The 19,681-nt window shown below is 38.3% G+C and overlaps 1 protein-coding gene across 1 annotated transcript in view; it reads left to right on the plus strand.

The window, feature by feature from the left end:
- Positions 1-4,300: 4,300 nt before the first annotated feature.
- LOC138157211 (liver carboxylesterase 1-like) overlaps positions 4,301-19,681 on the plus strand; it is a 59,244-nt gene continuing 43,863 nt past the window's right edge. Inside the window, exons 1-5 of the mRNA XM_069082787.1 lie at positions 4,301-4,352; positions 7,290-7,494; positions 9,241-9,385; positions 10,586-10,719; positions 12,348-12,501. Coding sequence (XP_068938888.1) covers positions 4,301-4,352; positions 7,290-7,494; positions 9,241-9,385; positions 10,586-10,719; positions 12,348-12,501 — 690 coding nt within the window. The remainder of the gene's footprint in view (positions 4,353-7,289; positions 7,495-9,240; positions 9,386-10,585; positions 10,720-12,347; positions 12,502-19,681) is intronic.

A 19,681-nucleotide genomic window follows, 5' to 3' on the forward strand; every position in this document is an offset into this window, starting at 1 on the left:
CTGTCCCCATATCCTTTGGCTTTCAGTAAACCTTGTGCAGTATGAAAGAAGATAAATTCTAGGTTTGCCATACATACATACGTGAGAAAAAAAATAAAGAGATTAAATTTTTTTTTATAAAGAAAACTTTATATGGTAAATATTTTTAGTGCCATTAAAATTAAATGTTTATTAGAATACAAATAAATTAGTGAGATCCTTGATTCTGTCTTTTCAACCAACAGCTTTATTCTAAGTTTAGTTTCTGAAAGAGTAATCATGTTCATTGCCCTTTTTTAAAAATTCCTTGATCTGGATTCGATTGAAAATAAGGCTGAGACTCCTTGTTCATAGAAATGAATAGCTATGAATGGCATTAAATTCTCTGGAAATGTTCCAATTACGATTATTTGTACGATTATTTGTCCATATTCCCCATACTTCCTTAACAAGCTTCTCCTGTCCCCCTGGGGTACATGCTATACAAGATTGGGAACCCCTATGCTAGAGGAATGTGAATTATTTCTATTCTACTGTGATTATTTCAATTTGTTTTCCAGATGTTATTATTATTAGTTCAGTAAACTTTTGATCACAGAAGTTCCTTGATCAGTTTGATATGTTTATTGTAATCATAAGACTATTCATTAAAGCCAGAAGGAATCTGAGAGATCTTTTAATTAACCCCTTTTATTTTATAGATGAAGAAAATGAGGCCCAGAGAAGGTAAAACACTTGACCAAGGTCATATCAGTAGTAAACGTCCGAGCCAAAATGTAAGCCTTTGCTTGGGACCTTTGATTGTACATATTTCTCTGTATAGATAATATTGACTTATCCACTAGTACTTTTTTTTTTTTTGCTTTTTGGAGGGCAGTTGGGGTTAAGTGACTTGCCCAAGGTCATACGGCTAGTTTTTGTGTTCTGTCTGAGGCCAGATTTGAACTCAGGTCCTCCTGACTCCAGGGCCGGTGCTCTATTCACTGTGCCACCTAGCCACCCCATCCACTAGTACTTTTTAAGAGAAAAAAAGAAAATGCTTGATTAAACATCATTGATTGAGAGTTTCCTGAAATAAATTAGTTTGGAGCCACTCCTTGGCCTCCTAAAGGATGGGTTTTTGTGACCAGGACTACCCTCAAGATGAACAGATTGATTTGGACTCTTGGGAAGATGAACTTACTCATTGTGTAATCCTATAGAGGTAAACCAACAGAACTCAGTCCTTTCTGAAATCCTTTTTGCTTTTGCCCTCTGTCTTCTGAAGAATGACCACTGGAGGAAGTAGGGAGGTATATTTTTGCTTCCTACTCCTCCCTCTCTGCCCCCAGGAGCCTGTTAGTTGCCTTAGGGCAGAAGCAAATGGTAACTTGGTGTGTTCATCTGCAATACCAGAGTTCCCACTTTAATTTTGCCTTTCTTTTTCCCTTTCTAAATACCAGGCAGACCTGAGAGTGAGCTTTCCTGGCCCAAGAGATTGACCAAAACTTGAACAGTGGTGCAGTATTGAAGCTCTATAAACTCAGCCTGAGAGGGAATTTCACGGATCCCACCTCTTGAATTCCTGCATCCTAGTTAAAGTTGGGGGATTTTTTTTTTAAGCAATTGGGGTTAAGTCACTTGCTCAAGGTTACGCGGCCAGGTGTTTCTGGGTGGGTGCTAAGTGTCTGAGTCCAGATTCGATCCCAGGTCATCCTGACTCTGGGGCCAGCACTCTTACTCACTGTGCTACCTGGCTGCCCCTGAAGTTGGGGAATTTTTTAGGTAGTATGCTCCCAGATATATACTACTAGTTGGATATTTCTTGGGAAACCTGTTGAGCAACATCAAATTTTAAAGTTCAAAAGTCTGGCTTTCTCTCCAGAGAAAGGGAATTTCCTGAGCAGGTGTGTTTCCTAAAGCAAGAAGAATATCATATACATTCCTACCTCTACCCCAACTCCATTGTTGGAGGAGTAATAAGGACCTAAAATATAATGGGGACAAACAAAGGCTTTGATGTTTCTCACGCTATTACAAAAGGTTATTCTGATAGGACAAATCTGATGAGAAAGAAGTAGCTACTACAAAGTATATTCCCCTTCCTGAGGGAGTCCTTGCATGGGGGCACTAGCTGTTTATGTGGTATACTGTGTAGGACCTTGAGGAAGAGAGGAAACTTTCAAAATGACAGGGCTTCACCTTACTGGTATACTGAAGTTCAGTGCCATTCTGAAAGGAGTCCAAACCACAAGGTGATGCTGAGTCTGGAGGACTCTGGGAGCTTGTAGAAAATGATACCCATTGGAGTGAGAATTGAGTTGCTTATTTGTGAATTCTTTTCTGCGTTTTCCACCTTTGTTTATGCAATCCAGAGTCCTTTGTACATTTTCTGTGATTTGAGACAGAGGCTTTATTGTACCTAACATCATTTGTCCCCTTGAACTCAGGAGGTACAGGAACTGTGAATTCTGTTATCTATTATCTGTCAAAGCCTAGACAAAGGTTTTTAACCTTTTTGTGTCATGGGCCCCTGTGGGTCAGGCAATATTGTAAAACCCTTCTTAGAATGATTTTTTAGAAAACAGTTGAAGGTAGTGCAGTATTTTAATTAAAGCTTAGCGTAACAGTGATTACCCCTTGTCCCCACTGCATGAAGGGCAGATGTGTTACATGTAAACCCTCCTCTGGCTTTCTCTAGTACCCTTTAGGAAGTTTGGAAGCTTATAGGCCTACTGGGGCTTCAGCCCTAACTTTTGGGGTTTCCCTAAATGGAGGGGTAGTCCTTTTGTCCCAATTTCATTGAACTATTCAACCTTCAGATTAGATTTGACAAAGGAATATTTACTTCAAATGTATAACAACAAATATACAAACATAGTCACCAATCCTTGGAGTATAACCCTCTCCTACATTACCTAATTATGGGGGATTAGGTTCACAATTTAGTTTCTGTGTAGTACACAGTTCAAGGCTCAAGCCCTAGGAACTCTGGATTTTCAGGGCTATCCTGCTGGACAGGCTAGCTGTAGCATTTAGTCAGGGATTGAGCCAAGGTCACCATGGCTCAATTGTGAGTCTAGTCGGGATTACTGTTTGAACCTAGAGCTGAGAAGGACAAATGGAACATACCAAACAGAAACTTGAGGCCAATTTCTCAGGTCTAAAAGGAGAGGGGGCAAGGTAGCCCTCCCCCCCTCACCAATTCAAGTCATAGTGCCCATGCTGTAGGTGAACCTTTACTCTCTTTGAATACCACATAGGAAAAGAACACACAGAAAAGAGGAAACTGTCCAGTTTGGTGGTTTAAAGATGTATGTAGCCTGTTCTGGCTACTCAAGTAAGCAAAGAGGGGCTACTCCACCCATGTGCTAGGGAAATGCAGGCTGTCTTCTCTCAGAAACAAGATGCCTCCATGTTAGGTATCCAGGAATGCATAAAGCAAGCCCTTGTTACACTAGTGAAAAATAAAAATGACATTTTTTTCACCATCCAAGTTAATGAATACACAGAAGAATCCTGGGCTTAGACATAAGTTATAACTAGAGATTTACCAACAGCATGACAGAACAAAGATAAAATGAATGGGAGTACCCTCAAGGTTGAACATAGCATAAGTGAGATCAGAATTTTGGGCACTAGCCATGAGCTACATGGGTTCTTTGGAGGAAGGTATTTCCTGTCTTGTTTCCTTCATGATCTTCCCCAAACTATATTCAAGTTAGCTATTGGAACTCATTTTTTTTTGACAAATCACAGCTTTTTGTTTTTGTTTTTTTCCCTTTAAAGAACTTAGGTTCCCTGACAGTCAGAGACTCATGACCATTCTACTGATGAGAAAAGAATAGTGAGAAGAAGTTAGGAGGCTTCTTCAAGGTCACCAAGACTGACAGTGTGGTTGAACCTAAGGGTATACCAAAGACTTATTTAAGCCTTCATTCTGTCCCCCTAGACTTTATCACCTCTCATAACAAGTTATGTGATTGACTGTGCTCACTCTTGAGACAAGGAGAAAAGTCAGATTGCATTTAGGGTTAAAATCTAGTTAAAGTAATTTTCATCATAATGAGTTTGTAATCTGAGTATTTTGGGGGTGGAGCCAAACAGATGGAGAGGGTGAGTTATTTACAGGGATAGCTTCCAAACACCAACACTTCCTAATAAAAGAACACTATTTGGAAGACTATAAATTCATTTATTGCTTTTGTCTGATTTTATTTTGACCTTTTTAGTCAGTCAGACAGCATTTATGAAGCTTTTCAAAGCAGGGAACCACCAGCAACTCTCGAGGACAGCTTTAATGCTTGCACCAGGTGGTTGGGAAAGCATTTCTCTTGAAACCATGTGGTTACTTTCCTTGGTTTTGTGTTCCTGCCTTGCTTTACCAACTGAGGGTAAGTACCCTCTCGCCCCCACATACCTACGAAAATAATTCTAAGAGTTTTGCATCTTATTCTGGAAGAAAACGATGCAAGGCCTGGGATTTCTAATTTCTGGGAGTTCAGAGCCAGAATGTGCCTTCCTGTGGCATTCCATGGAAAGAAGTTTGGGGTTTTATTAAAGCAGAAGGAACTGCCTTTGCTGCTGACACTATGGGGGCCCCCCTCCTCTCCTCCCTCACTGATGGGTGTCCTACTTTGAGTAGCCCCAAGTGGTTCTGGCTTTAGTTTAGCCTAGTGGATGGGTCTTTAGCGGAATGAGTCACTTAAAAAAGCAACAAACAAATGTGGGTATTCTCTACTTAAAATAAAGACAATTGGCTATTGGTATCTGCAAATATGAAATTGCAGATTATTAAGACAAAATTGAAAAAAAAATTAGAAAGGCAATATAGTGTTTTATCAACTTGGATAGTCCAAATCATAGAATGTTAGGGTCAGAAGGGACCATCAACATCATCTATTTTCCCAATTGGCCTCTAATTCAGTAGAATCATCTACCACGAATTTCTTCTATTGAGGAAGTATGAATGACTAAGGGGCTGAGAAAGGAAAGGGTAGGGGCAGCTAGGTGGCACAGTGAATAAAGCACAAGCTCTGGAGTCAGAAGGACCTGAATTAAAATCTGGCCTTAGACACTTGACACACTTACTAGCTGTGTGACCTTGGGCAAGTCACTTAACCCCAACTGCCTTGCTTCCACCCCCCCCAAAAGAAAAAAATAAGAAAGGAAAGGGTAGACTGAATAATTGATATCAAAATTTTATAAAGTCCAACTATCTAAGAATCAAATTATTAGATAGTTCTAATAGTCTATTGTTCTATACGGTCTCATGGAGCAAATGAAAGAGATGGACACTGAGGAAAAGAAGATAGTTTGTAACAGTATTCTGGACTAGGCAGGAAATTTCAACTTTTGTAATCACATGACTTGAACTGGTGTGTTCTTATTAATTCCATGCTATTTCCTAATTCTTAATATTCACTTCTGTAAAAGGAGGGACCTAGACTAGATGATCACAAATATCCCTTTCAGCTTGACATAATATGATTTATAATTTTGATGGCACTATATCAGAACCAAGAGGAATAGGAGAAATGTAGATATTCAAAGAAAAGGAAAAGAATGTCCTTATATAATATTTAAGTATTTTTATCCTCCCTCTCTCTTTCCTTCCTTTTTTCCTTCTTTCTTTCCTCCCTCACTCCCTTCTTTCATTTATTTCTCTCTTCTTCCCTCCCTCCTTGCCTGTATCCCTCCCTCTCTTCTTCCCTCCCTCCTCCCTCCCTCCCTTCCTTCCTTCTTTCCTTCCTTCCTTCCTTCCTTCCTTCCTTCCTTCCTTCCTTCCTTCCTTCCTTCCTTCCTTCCTTCCTTCCTTCCTTCCTCCTTACCTGTCTCCCTTTCTCCCTTCCCTCTTTTCTCCCTTCTTTCCTCCTCCCTTCTTTCTTTTTTTCTTCCTTCCTCCCCTCCCTCTTTTTTTCTTCCCTCCCTCACTTCCTTCCTAAAATCAGTGTATATAGAACAGATTCCTGATAATTGACTTTCCCAGAACAAGAGATGACAGTAGCTGGAACAATGATAGAATTCTTGTAGAAGTAATGACAATTTCTTGCATAACTTGAGAAAAGTTCATATGCATTGTTCCTGAACCACCATCTGCTGTGTAGAAGAGGAAGAGGGATTTTTATCTAGCTAGTTTTCATCCTAGGTTCAAGTTCTGCCTCTGCCGTGAACTTCTTGTGTGATCCTGGGCAAATCTCTTAATGTTTCAGTGCTTTACAAAACTCTCTAAAACTATATGGTATTTACCTGAATTGGTAGAGGGAGTTTCCTCATCTGGGAAGTCTCTAGATCAATGAAATTACATATGTTTATGTATATGTAAAAGTATATGTGTGTATATGTATGTATACATACATACACACACATAAATAGAAGAGTTCTTTGCCATCCTTAAAACTGTATACAAATGCTATTTTTATTAGTAATACTACTACTATTAGTCCTCCTTCTTCCCCTCCTCCTCCTACTTACTATCCCTGACGTGTACCTAGAAGTAGTTCCATAGAGGATATGGAATCGTCAACAAAGTGGTGTGTTTGGAGTTAAGAAGATCTGGGTCCAAACACTGCATCTGATACTTCCTAGCTGTGTGACCTTGGTCAAATCAGCTTAACCCCTATGTATTTCAGGCAGCTCTTTAATACATAGGTGTTGTCAGATATGGATTGTGGATTATACTAATGTTATGAGAGTGTTTAAGCTTCCTCCAGGAAGGACTGGATCTTATTCATTTTTGCTTCTCTTAGCACCCAGCCCAGTGCACTATGTATAACAGGTGCTCAGTAAAATGTGCTGACTAAAGAAACTCAAGAGATTCTCAAGAAAGGAAATTTTATAAATGTGCATTTCTGTTAAGCTTCATCCTTAAAGGCAGCTGTTGCCTACTGGAAATGCTCAGCATTTGAAGTTTAAAGAGTACCTACTAGCTACATGACCTTGGGCAGTGTCTTGACCTCTAGAACTCTCAGTATTTCCCTCTGTAAGACTAGGAGCACGATACTATTTACCTTATAGTGTTATAAGAAGAGCAATTTGTTGAATATTAAAATACTGAAAAATTGTGAGTTTCTATTATGTCTCTGGTATCTTTATAGCATTTTCATATCCACTTTCTCATCTAGTATTTATAACAGGGAGATAATGTTGTCCCTAATTTACAGGTGAGAAACTGAGGCCCAGAGAGATTGTTCCTTCTCTAAAGTTGGCCCATAGTGAAGGACAGAGAAGGAAAAAGATTCCTAGGTCATCCAACTAGTCCAATGCTGATTCCATTCTACCATGTTGTCTCCTCAAATGAAATCATTTTTCCCTCTCTCAATGTTGCATAGGGCAGCATGCCTCAACATCTGTAGTGCACACTCAGTATGGGAAAGTCCAAGGCAGATCTGCAAGCCTAAAAGGATTTAATAAACCTATTCAGGTTTTCCTGGGTGTCCCTTTTGCCAAGGCTCCTCTTGGACCCCTGAGATTCACTCCACCCCAGCCTCCTGAGCCCTGGGACTCCGTGAAGAACACCACTACATACCCACCCATGTAAGCCATCAGTCTTCAGCTTTTTCTTGGAATGGGGGGGGGGGGTTAAGTTGGAGGAAATCATGGGGAATTGTGTTCTTATTCTTTTTTTTCACATCATTTCAGAACCTCAGACCATTTCAAAATCCCTTACGTTGCCTCCAGTGAAACGTTTCTGTTCCTTTCCCTTCTCAGATCTATATCTATATCTATCTATATCCATCTCTATCTATCTATCTATCTATCTATCTATCTATCTATCTATCTATCTATCTATCTATCTACATGTAGGTAGAAAGATAGAACATTTATGGAACACTGTACTACTCACTGGGAATAGAAATATAAAAACAGAAGACAGATTCTGCCCTTAGGGTGGATATCATATGAAGGGGAGCTGGAATCTGGGATGGGTATATGTGCTAGGTAGGGCTGGGCAATGAAGTGGAGACCTGACTTTAGACAAGGTAAGGGTAAAGCTCCCATATCAGTACCAATGATCATTCGAAGGGTAGAGTCCAAGTATGCTGTAGGAAGGAGGCAGGGATAATGGCCCAGGCAAATGCAATGTGGTTTGGTGCTGCTGGTTCCAAAGTGAGGTAGAGGCCTGTTTCAAGGAAAGATAGGGGAGAAACTCACCCATCCAAGTCAGAAGTGGCTCCTTTAGATTAAGTACTGTGAGAGATTGGAGGGTTTGTGGGAGGGGAACCTCTCAAGGATTCCCAATGAACTGTTCCCCAAGCTGCAAAGTGATTCACCTATGCTAGAAACCCCAGTCAAGCTGAATCGCTATAACTCTTATCTGGATACATGCTGCTAGTATTCTTGGTAACCATCTGGTTTGGTGGCTTTATTAACAATTGAATCCCTGAGAACACATTGCCTGGAAAGATGGCAAATACCTTTACCCTCCATTCTTCATTAGTGTCAAGACCCCCTTGAAACATGAAACCATGATTCCCTCATTGATGGGTCTTGTGGTTTTTAAAATTATGGTTTTGGTGAAAGAACATTTGAATGAAAATCAGGACTTTGGCTTCGACTCTGCCATTTAATAACTGTGTAACCATGGACCAGTTACTCATCCTCTTTTTACAGCAGGAACAATGATGGCTTCTCTAGTTGCCTCATAGGTGTGGGTGATATGAGACACTGATATCTTACCAAAATGCTGCCATATGGCTATAGTCTGACAGACCCTAGAGGCATCACAATATTTCACAGGTGATTTCTCCAGACCCTCATTCTTTCTATAACCACCTTAATCCTTCCTACTGTGTTGTCCCTAGATTCACCAAGTATTTATCCATAGAAAACATTCATTGGGAAGCCAGAGATGTAAGGGATCTTGGAAATCATTTAATGCAAACTCCTCATTTTTCAGAGGAGAAGATTAGGGCCTAGAACAGAGAAATGATATACATTGGGACACAAAGAAATGTAATGTCTCATTCCATAAACATAAATAAAAAATTATTTGAAGTCTTTTGTTAAGTCTTCACTGGGGAGGTAGGGAAGGAAGAAGAGTAGAGGGTAAAGTCTGAGGACTGGAGATGGCCTCCTGGCTCTGTGATTCTATGTGTGACCTTAAGCAATCACATTTCCTCTTTATGCCTCTGCTGCCTGATCTCTAAAATGAGGTGTTTTAACTAGATAATCTTTAAGGACCCTTCTGGTTCCAAAGTCTAAGATCTGTGGAACTGTGACCCCAAGATATGTTTCCCTAGCAGCTATTGAAAAGAAATGATCTTATGTTTCATCGTACAGGTGCACCCAGGACCCAATTGGGGGACAGTTATTCTCTGACCTTTTTACCAACCGGAATGAAAAAATTTTCTTGAAAGTATCTGAAGACTGTTTATACCTAAACATTTATAGTCCAGCTGATCTGACAAAGAAGATGAAGCTACCTGTAAGAATACTCAGGCTAGGTTTGGTCAAAGCTTTGGATTCTGTGGGCTATGGTTATTTCTTGCCACCTATAGCAGGAAAGAAATAGAAGTATCAGTATGTTGGGATTCTTAGTTCTCTCTTGGTCAGTCTGTGCAACCTGAGAAAAATAAATTTCACTTAGCTGGACCTCAATTTTCCTCGACTATGGATTGGGGCAAGATGGGGCGCCTACTGTAGTACGTAATGGAAAGCAATAGTAATGCCTTAAATTTGCAGTGAACTTATATACATATTATTCCATTCAATCCTCAGTCCACATTTGACAGAGATAAATGTTATTATCCTTATTTGAAAAAAGAATTAAGACAGTTTAACTAATAGACTTGCCCAAGGCCATATAGCTGGTTAGTGGCAGATTTGAAACTAACACAGCATTATAGTCTCAGCATTAGAACAGCCATCAAAGGCCATGTAATCCAACCTGTACCTGAACAAGGATCCTCTTTAAATACCTTCAGTGATGGGGAATTCCCTCCCTCCTAAGGCAGCCCATTCCACTTTTTGAGAGTTCTTACTATTAGAAAGTCTTTTCTGACACCGAACCTAAATCTGCTACTCTGCAAGTTCTATCCAGATATTATGCCATGTTCTACCCTTTAAGACAAAATTAAAAAAAAATCTAATCCTCTCTCCATATGACAGACTTTCAAAGACTGGAAGACACCATGTCCCCTGCCCAGTTTTTCTTTTCTTTGTGCTGAAGATCCCCATTTCCTTCAACAATTCCTCAAATCCTGATTTCTAGGCTCTCAGTTCAAGGCTCTTCTACCAGACTAGGAAAAGCAATGATATACATACATACACACATATATACATGCATACATATGTACACATATGTGTATGTATGTATGTATATGGATATTCATAGACTTAAATTTCATACAGTGAAAATCAGAGTTAGCTCTCAATTATCTGCAACAAATCGAAGGAGAATAACAAGTTTAGTTTTTTGGATTATCTTTGGCCTTTTTTTAACTCTATGATTTTCTTGAAGACAGTTTATCTTTCTAATTCTGTTTTCCCCTGGAAGTTCTGAGAATGACTTAGCATGCCCTGAGCACACTGGGAGAGAAGTAGTTCTAGAAGCACATAGGAAGCTATTGACTAGGACTCTAATACTGACTGGGTTTCTGTGACCAATTCCTCCCTTCTTCTCCAGGTGATGGTATGGATCCATGGAGGAGGTTTGTTGACAGGTGCTGCATCAACTTATGATGGACTGGCTCTCTCAACGCTTGAGAATGTTGTGGTTGTGACCATTCAGTATCGCCTGGGAATTTTCGGATTCTTTAGGTAAGATCTAGAGTCCAGGAAGGCAATGGACATGTTGGGCATACCCAACAGTGTGGCACTGCCTTCAAGCTTATGGCAATGACTCTCTAGCTGTCCTCAAAGAATAAATGAATATAGTCAAGTTTGCTTAGCAGAGTATTTTTCTATTTTTTCTCTTTGTACTCCTGGAACTTGGCCTATGCATTTATGGAGCTGATGGGTTTCTTCTGTGATATCTTCTCCTTGAGATCAGGGACTATGGCATATAGTATCACATATATCTTATTATATTGTCAATTTTACTGCCACCCTATGATTAGTTAGTTATATAAGGCTATGGGTGTCATTTGGTATCAGCCTAATTAAAAAATATGAATTAAACCACCTTTAATTCATTTAATGAATTTTTATTGAATACCTTCTATACTCAAGCTACATGATTCTTAATTGAATAATTGAAATAAAAATTTGTTAAGTGTCTCCTGGGTTCTAGATGCTTGGAATTCAAAGAAAGATATGACAAACATTTTTAAAGGGGTTTATGTTTAAAGAGGATGGGGAGAATAACAAGTGCACCAGTAATTGTTTTACATGAGAGAATTCTAAGTTCAAAAGAGAAATACAGTACTTTAAAAATTTTAAAGTAAGAGAGATCCCTTTAATTTGGGTGGACAGAATATCAGAGAAGGCACAATGGAGGGGATAGCACCTGAATTGGGTCTTGAAGGAAGGGAGGGATGTTAATAGATGTATAATGGAGTGAGGAGATCATTCTAGGCATAGGAGAGGTCATGAGCAAAGGTATGGAGACCTAAGAAGCCAGAATGATACATGAAGAAGAGTAATATGAGATAAGGCTGAACAGGTAGGTTTAGGCCAACTTGTAGATGCCTTCGAATGCTAAGTTCAGGAGTTTATGTGGTAAGCAATAGCCAATCCTTAAAGGTTTTCGATTAGAGGAGTATTATAATCTCAGTGAATCATTAGGCAGTTGTATGGAATGTGGCTTAGAGGAGTGATTGACTAGAAGGCAAAAGGACTTGGTATTTTCAATATTTCCACAGCTAGATACCACAGTGGATAGAATGCTAGACTTGGAGTCAGAAATACCTGAGTTCAAATCCAGGTTCATATACTTACTATATACATGACCCTGGGCAAGTCACTCCCTACCCGGCCTTTAGTGACCTAGAGCAAAGTCCTTTTCACCTGATAATTCACCTGTTGCTGATTATAATTCTGGGCATGACAGGGCATAGGTAGGGCCAAAAAGAAGACGACACCAAAGACATCAAGATTTTTATCTGCTCTTTCTTAGGAGATCCAGTCATGAATATTGATAAAGCACCTCAGGGGTCAGTTGAGGCATGGAATTGTCAGAGAAAATTAGAAATATTATCCTTGCCCTCAGGAAGATTGCATCTAATAAGAAAACAAGACCTACAAATAAGACCCTAAAATAACAAAATGTATGTGTGACCTGAGTTCCCTGGAAGTAGGAAGCTCAGACTGATTCCCTATTTTCTAAATGAACTCTTATAGCCACCCTGACCTCACAGGCTTATTTCTTGGTTTGAGGATGCTTGCTTGATCTCCCTTACCTCTCCTTTCTAGCTACCATCCTCTCATATCTGTCTCCTCTCTTGCAGCACTGGGGATGAGCATGCTAGGGGAAACTGGGGTTACTTAGACCAAGTGGCTGCACTCCACTGGATTCAGAAGAACATTGCTAGCTTTGGAGGAGATCCAGGTTTAGTGACCATCTTTGGCGAGTCAGCAGGAGGCGGATGTGTTTCAGCACTGGTGAGTTTTCAGGAGGGTTCAGCCAATGACTGTTGACATAGAGTGATAGCCCCAGCTATAAGAAGATGTTGGTATTTGCTTTGGCTCTTCCAACAGTCCCCAAGAATCTATTTATGTTTCTTGGCACTGAATTTCTTTCTTACAGAGCAAACCTAGAAGCAGTGAACAAAGTATCTGAGACTTGAAGGGGGACCTGGCCATGTCCCACTTAGGAAAATTAATGGTAACAGTTTGTGTCAAGATGGCATTTATATATTTTGCAAAATACTGTTCCTCTTATAATAATGATCCTTTTTTATAGTGCTTCAAAAAGAATTTTTTCCACAGCAGTTTCATGAGATAGATAATGCAACTATTACTGTTCTCATTTCACAGACAAGGCAACAGAGGTTCATTGATGGGCTGTGTCCTGCCTAAGGTCACACAGTTAGGGTATGACAGAGCTGGGAATCAAACTCATGTCCTGACTCCAAATCCAAACCTTTCCCACTAACTCCTATTTTATACCCAAAGTGGCTCAGATGTGTCAGATCATGACAAATAACCCAATGTCTCTCTATGGTAGTCCAAAAGGGCCGTAAAAATTTAGAATAAGAACAGTTTTCTCTAAGCTTTATTGAGAATATTAGGAGGGATAGTGTGAGATATGATGGTAGTACGGCTTTTTAAGGGCTTTTCAAAGAAGCCACTTTCATAGAGAAAGGAAGCTATTCTACATCCTGCCAAACACTTCTCCCTGATTTCTTTCTGACATAGGATCAGCCTCAAGAAACTTGAGTAGAGGATAAAGGGTGATTTTTTTTTTGCACCTAGGTCCTCTAGTCTTATTTACCTCTCTCCTTTCCTCCCCTCTTTATTTCCTTCTCTCTTTTTCTTCATTCATTTATTTAACATTTTAAAATGTCTACTTGCTATAGGATGATGTGTTACCGGTAGTTACTATGGAAAACACAAAGTTGAGGTAAGAACTCTGTTCTGACATAGTAGAGGTAAAAGCCACAAACAGAATACCATAGCACACAAAGATCTGATGACAATAGTAAATATTAGTTAGCTGTGCAGAGCAAGTACACTCATTCACTCAGTGGTGTTGGAATTGAAATCTTATAAAATTTTTTTGGAGGATAATTTGAAAATACACTATAAAAATGTTAAAAATGATTATTCATGTATTTTTAAACCAATTATTTCATTGTTGGAAACATACCATTTAGGTGTCATACAAATAGCAGAACTTGCCACTCAAAAACTTCTTATCACATGGTCCTTTCTTTTTCACTGCAACTGCTCTTTTTCTGAGCCTCTCAACTTAGTAGAAATATAACAACATCCAACGTAATGAAAAACAAACTATACCAGAAAACTGGGAACAACCAAAAACACAAAAAATAAAGGAATAAAGAAGAATTTTACTCAAAATAACTGCAGACATTATAAAATACTTTGGATTCTAATTGCGAAGACACTCACAGAATATATATGAACACAATTACAAAATACTTTTTTATACAAATAAAGACATCTAAAAATTGTAGAAATATTAATTGCTCATGGGTAGATCAAGTCATAAAAGTAAAATAGTAATTCTACTTAATTTACTTATTTAGTGCCATATCATACTACCAAAAACTCTATTATAAAACTGAAAAAAAGATAAAAAAAACTTGTATGGAAGAACAAAAGGTCAAGAATATCAAGGTAATCAATGAAAAAAAGCAAAGGAAGTAGTACCAACTTTGAAATTAGACCATAAAGTAGTAATTACCAAAACAGTCTGATTCTGGATAAAACATAGAATGGTTGATCAGTGGATTAAATTAAGGACACAATATACAGAAGTACATAACCATAGTAATCTAGTGTTCAATAAACACAAAAATTCAAGCTTTTGGGGAAAGAAGTAGCTATTTGACAACAACTTCTGGGAAATCTGGAAAGCAGGTGGGCAGAAAGGAGGTATAGCATCTCACACCATATACCAAGATAAAGTCAAAATGGGTACATGATTTAGACATAAAGGGTGATATAATAAGCAGATTAGGGGAGTATGGAAAAAATGCTAGTCAGATCTATGTATAAAGGAAGACTTTATGATCAAATGAGAGACAAGGAGGATCATGGGAGTTAAAATAAATTGTCTTGATTTTCATGAAATTAAAAAGCATTGGCACAAATAAAACCAATGCAATAAAAATTAAAATGAAAGGGAAACTTGGAAAACCTTTTTACAGCAAGTTTCTCTGATAATGGTCTTATTTTTCAAATATATAGGGGACTAAACCAAATTTATGAAAAAAAATGTTCTAAATCACTAAATAGAGAAATGCAAATTAAAACATCACTGATGGGGCAGCCAGGTAGCACAGCGAGTAAGAGCACCGGCTCCAGTGTTGAGAAGACCTGGAGATCGAATCCCGGGCTCAGACACTTAGCACCCACCCAGAAACACCTGGCCGTGCAATCTTGAGCAAGTTACATAACCCCAATTGCTTAGGGGTGGCCAGGTGGCTCATCGAGTAAGAGCACCGGCTCCAGTGTCGGGATGACCTGGATCAAATCCGGGCTCAGATACTCAGCACCACATCCAGAAATAACTGGCCGTGTAACCTTGAGCAAGTTACTTAACCCCGATTGCTTTAAAAAAAAATCACTGAGGTGCCACCTCATGTCTATCAGATTGGCTACTATGACAGAAATGGAAAATGACCAATGCTGGGTGGGATGTGGAAAAAAAGGTACACTAATGTGCCTCTGATGGAGTTGTGAACTGGTCTGTCCATTCTGGAGAACAATTTGTAACTATGCTTGAAGGGCTATAAAACACTGCATACCCTTTGATACAGTAATCTACTACAAGGCATGTATTCCAAAGTGATCAAAGAAAAAGGAAAAAGACTCAGGGATACAAAAATATTAGGAGTTCTTTTTTATGGTGGAAAAAATTGATTTTTGAGTGGATGCCCATCATTTGGGGAATGGCTGAACAAGTTGTGGTATATGGTTACAAAATACTATTGTACTATAAAAAATGGCAAAGGGGATGGTTTAAAAAAAAACCCAACACTGGAAAGACTTACATGAATGCAAAGTGAAGTGTGCAAAAGTAGGAAAATATTGTGTATAGTAACAGTAATATTGTGATAATAATCACCTGTGAAGGATTTAGCTATTCTGATAAATACAATGATGTGATAATTTCTAAGTTCTCATGATGAAAAATGGTATCCACTTCCAGAAAGAGAACTGATGATCTCCAAGTGAAGAGTAAAGCACATTTTTTCACTCTATTTTTCTTGCTCATATTACTATTTTTGCAACATACCTGATATGGAGATAAGTTTTTCATGACTTTAAAATGTATAATTGAAATCATATTGCTTGCCTTCTCAATGAATAGGGGAAGATTTGGAGGGAAAAGAGAATTTGGAATGAAAAATTAAAAACTAAGTGTTGAGAAATTAAAAATAAAGATAAAGGAATCATTAAATACATTTAGAAAAAATCAGCATAAAGGAATTGTATGAAGCAATTGAGACTGTCATGCATGAGGAACACAAAGAAATCTAGAAAGACCCTTAAGAACTAGCCCAAAGTTAAAGAAAACACACAAACACAAAATAAACCACAAGTACAAGGCCAGAGTACATACTTAATATGCTCATTTGAGCATAGTGATTATAGAGGGAGTGGATCCTATGTAGCAAATGCACTCCTGCTCCAGTCAATTTGGTTCACTTACTGAAACCTGCTCTCAGGATGGAAGGTTGGGGTGGTGTAGCAGCAAGCACCCTAGCATACCCAAGGTGGCTGCTAGCATAGGTTCTTAGATCTGCTTTTTTAAAGAAAAGCAACTCAAAATGGGTTAACAATCTTACTTTAACCAATCAAATGTCAGAGAATACAAACAGAAGTTACAAGCAGATAGAGAGACTGATTAGCAGACAGGGCTTCCCAATGTTTGACCATTACATCTATACCTAATTAGTTACCAGAGAGGGAAGCACCAACATGTGGGTTTTCAAAGGGGGAGGGGGAGGGAATGGATTCAATGACTGCCCAGAGTCTCATCTGGCATAATCACACCACTCCAAAGCAAAACCTCACGTCAGGGTATATATAGTCTTCTCCTGGATCAGAGACCATCACAACCCTCATGACCCACTGCCCAATCACAAAGCAACAAGGTGTGGCCATTCCTGAAAAACAAGTCTCCCTCTACAGGTTCCAGGTGAGCACATTCAGCCTATTAGGGGGCAGAGTATATTCTCAAATTAAGAAAGGTTCTCAGAGTCACTTAAACCTATCAAAGGGCCAAAGGGCAGGGAAGATCTTCAGGTTCTCATTTGCATAACAGGTAGGGAGGGGGAATGCCAGAAGGGAAGCCAATCATTGCTGGTACACTGCTATAAATCACTCTCAGGATTCCAGGGTTAACTCCAGTTTGGAGGAGAAATATACATTACAATAAAGGCCCTTACTCTTGAGTATCTGCCAGCGTATTTTCCACTTACACAAATCAGTAAAAATAACACAATTCACTCTAAAATATGCAACAATTTTTAACTAAGAAGCAAATGCTATAATAGTCAAACATATCAACTCATTCATAAATCTGAGTCACTCCCTCTCACCAATATCTACATTGTTTGTAGGGAGAAGGAGAACATACTTACAGAAACAACTTACGAATGGGTCATATATAAAAGGCAACCCATGTACCCTGGGTACTGTAAAACACTGGACTGCAAACATGGATGTCCATGGTCTCTTTAGGGAAAGCTCTACAATACCCATCAATTGCTCCTCTTCTGCATCTTCCTGTTCTGCTGGACAAAGCCTTTTCTCTGATATTCTCAGGCTTCTGAAATATTTCAAAGTTCATTTAAGAATGATAGCCTTATGCTTGAGATCTACACTACTGCTGGAGTGTGATCCCTTGATTAGGTGCTGAGACAGTATGACAATCTTTCATGGATGGGATTGTCCAGAAAGGGCAAAACAGTTCCCTTTAATCCTGGAACTACAAAGCTATTCAGGTTTTGATATGGGCTTTGAGGAGTTTTTCCTCTCAAGCCATAAAAGACAGTAAAGGTTAATGTAGCAAGATTGAGGAATTTCCCTCTCTCAAACTCTAGATAGCACTAGAGATCTATGTCTTTTCCCCAAGCAGTTCTTCATGCAGCATAGAATCCTACTTTTTGTCACTCAGCACCCAAAATGAAAAATATTCTCCAAGCCTTTACATGAGGAAAAGTGAACAAGAATAAATGGACAAAGAATATTGACTGGGACTTAGAAAGACTAAGAAAAGTGTCATGAACCATTAGGTAGTGAAATTAATTAAAATGTTATATTAAACCAAAAAGGTTTTGTACAAATAAAACAAATGTAGCCAAGAACAGTAGGAAAGCAGAAAATTGGGGGAAAATGTCATAAACAGTCTCTTAATGAAAGGTCTAATTTCTCAAATTTATAAAAGAAATGTGTTAAATTTATAAGAGTACAAGTCATTCCCCAACTGATAGTTAAGGGTTATAAACAGACAATTTTTCAATGAAGAAATTAAAACTATATATAGCCATATGAAAGAATGTTCTAAATAATTATTGATTAGAGAAATATAAATTAAAACAACTGAGATATTACCTTATACATATCAGATTGACTAAAATGATGGATGCCCTTCAACTGGAGAATGATTAAACCAGTTGTGGTATATGATTGTAATATAATACTGCTGTACTACAAGAAATGATAAGCTGGTTGATTTTGGGGAAAAAAAAACATGGAAAGACATACATGAAATAATGAAATGTGAAAGGAGCAATACTAAGAGAATATGGCATATGATAACAGAAATATTGTCCTAAGAACAACTTCAAATAACTAATTCATCTTGGGTTTCAAAAGTACTCAAACCAACTATGAAGGAATTATGAAGGAAGATGCTGTAGACCTCCAGAAAAAGAAATGATAATACAAGTATTTATAGTATGGTTTTACATATATATGCATATGTGTACATATCTAGATATCTGTGTTTAATTACAGCCTTCTCTAGGGTGGGATAGGGAAGGATGGAGAAACAAAAAGTACACAGCAGAGAATAAAAGGAAACTTAGAAGGAATGAATGAAAAGTAGGGTAGTTTTGAAAACAATGTGAAGTATTTGTTACACAGTTTTTTAAAAAAAGTAAGCAGTCTTTAATGGAAATTCGTGGTTTTATATTAAATCCTTTCTTTGTGTTTTACTGTATACATGGAAATGTTCTTTGTTTTCTCTTTTTGTATTTAAGTCCAAAAGCAATAAAAAAATCAAAAAAGAAATCAATTAATATGTTAATTAAGCAAGTTTAGCTTTTTGTATTTATCAACAATGTTTTGAAAAAACATTTAACATAAATAAAGTGCATTAGAGATACAAAACAAAGTGTTCGCGATCTGAAAGTAAAGGTTGTTACTAAATGAGAGTATTAAGAAAGTTTATGGCCTTTGGAAAATTATTTTAAAAATTAATAGGAAAATTACTTTTTCTTCTCTCCTTTTCTTTTCTCCCTCCTTTTGGCCTCCTATTTTTCTCTTCTCTTCATCTTGTTTTTTCCTTGACTGCCTCCTTTCTCTAGTCTCTTGTCTTTTTCTTTCCCTTTTTGGCTTAGATATAGAATGGTTATATAGAGAGACTGTTTAAGGCTTTATTAAGGTCATGAATAAAGGCAGACTTTCGAGTTCCTTTTTGCCAGCATGTGCCCTACTGAGAATTGTCTGAGTTTAATACAGCTAGAGGGGGAATTGACTCTTCTGAAGAAATCATCTGTTTTTGGTGATCTTAGGAGTTCCTATTCTTGACTGACACAGCAAATTAGTCAGACCTTTTCTTGACCTACTATGATTTTCAATCCCTTTTAATCCTTTTGTAGCAATGAACACTGCCAGTTTCACAGCAGAGGAGTACAGAGCCAGGCTAAGAGGCAGCCACAATTTCAGGACCTCCCGGAAGGTACCCTTGTCCAAAAAGGCATCCATTGGCTTCTGATACTCTAATAGAGCTTCATTGGTTTGAGCTTTGTTCACACTCAATACCTAAGTCACTCTTAGAGGATCAGTCTATTAAATTTTAATAACATCTACACTTCTGTGCGAGCAGTTTTCATAAGAGTGGGAATTTATAGGGGTAAGAAAA

This window comes from Petaurus breviceps, unplaced genomic scaffold, assembly GCF_028583685.1.
Source record: "Petaurus breviceps papuanus isolate PSGF00001 unplaced genomic scaffold, PetGlider_PUasm1.0 171, whole genome shotgun sequence".
Classification (NCBI taxonomy): Eukaryota; Metazoa; Chordata; class Mammalia; order Diprotodontia; family Petauridae; genus Petaurus; species Petaurus breviceps.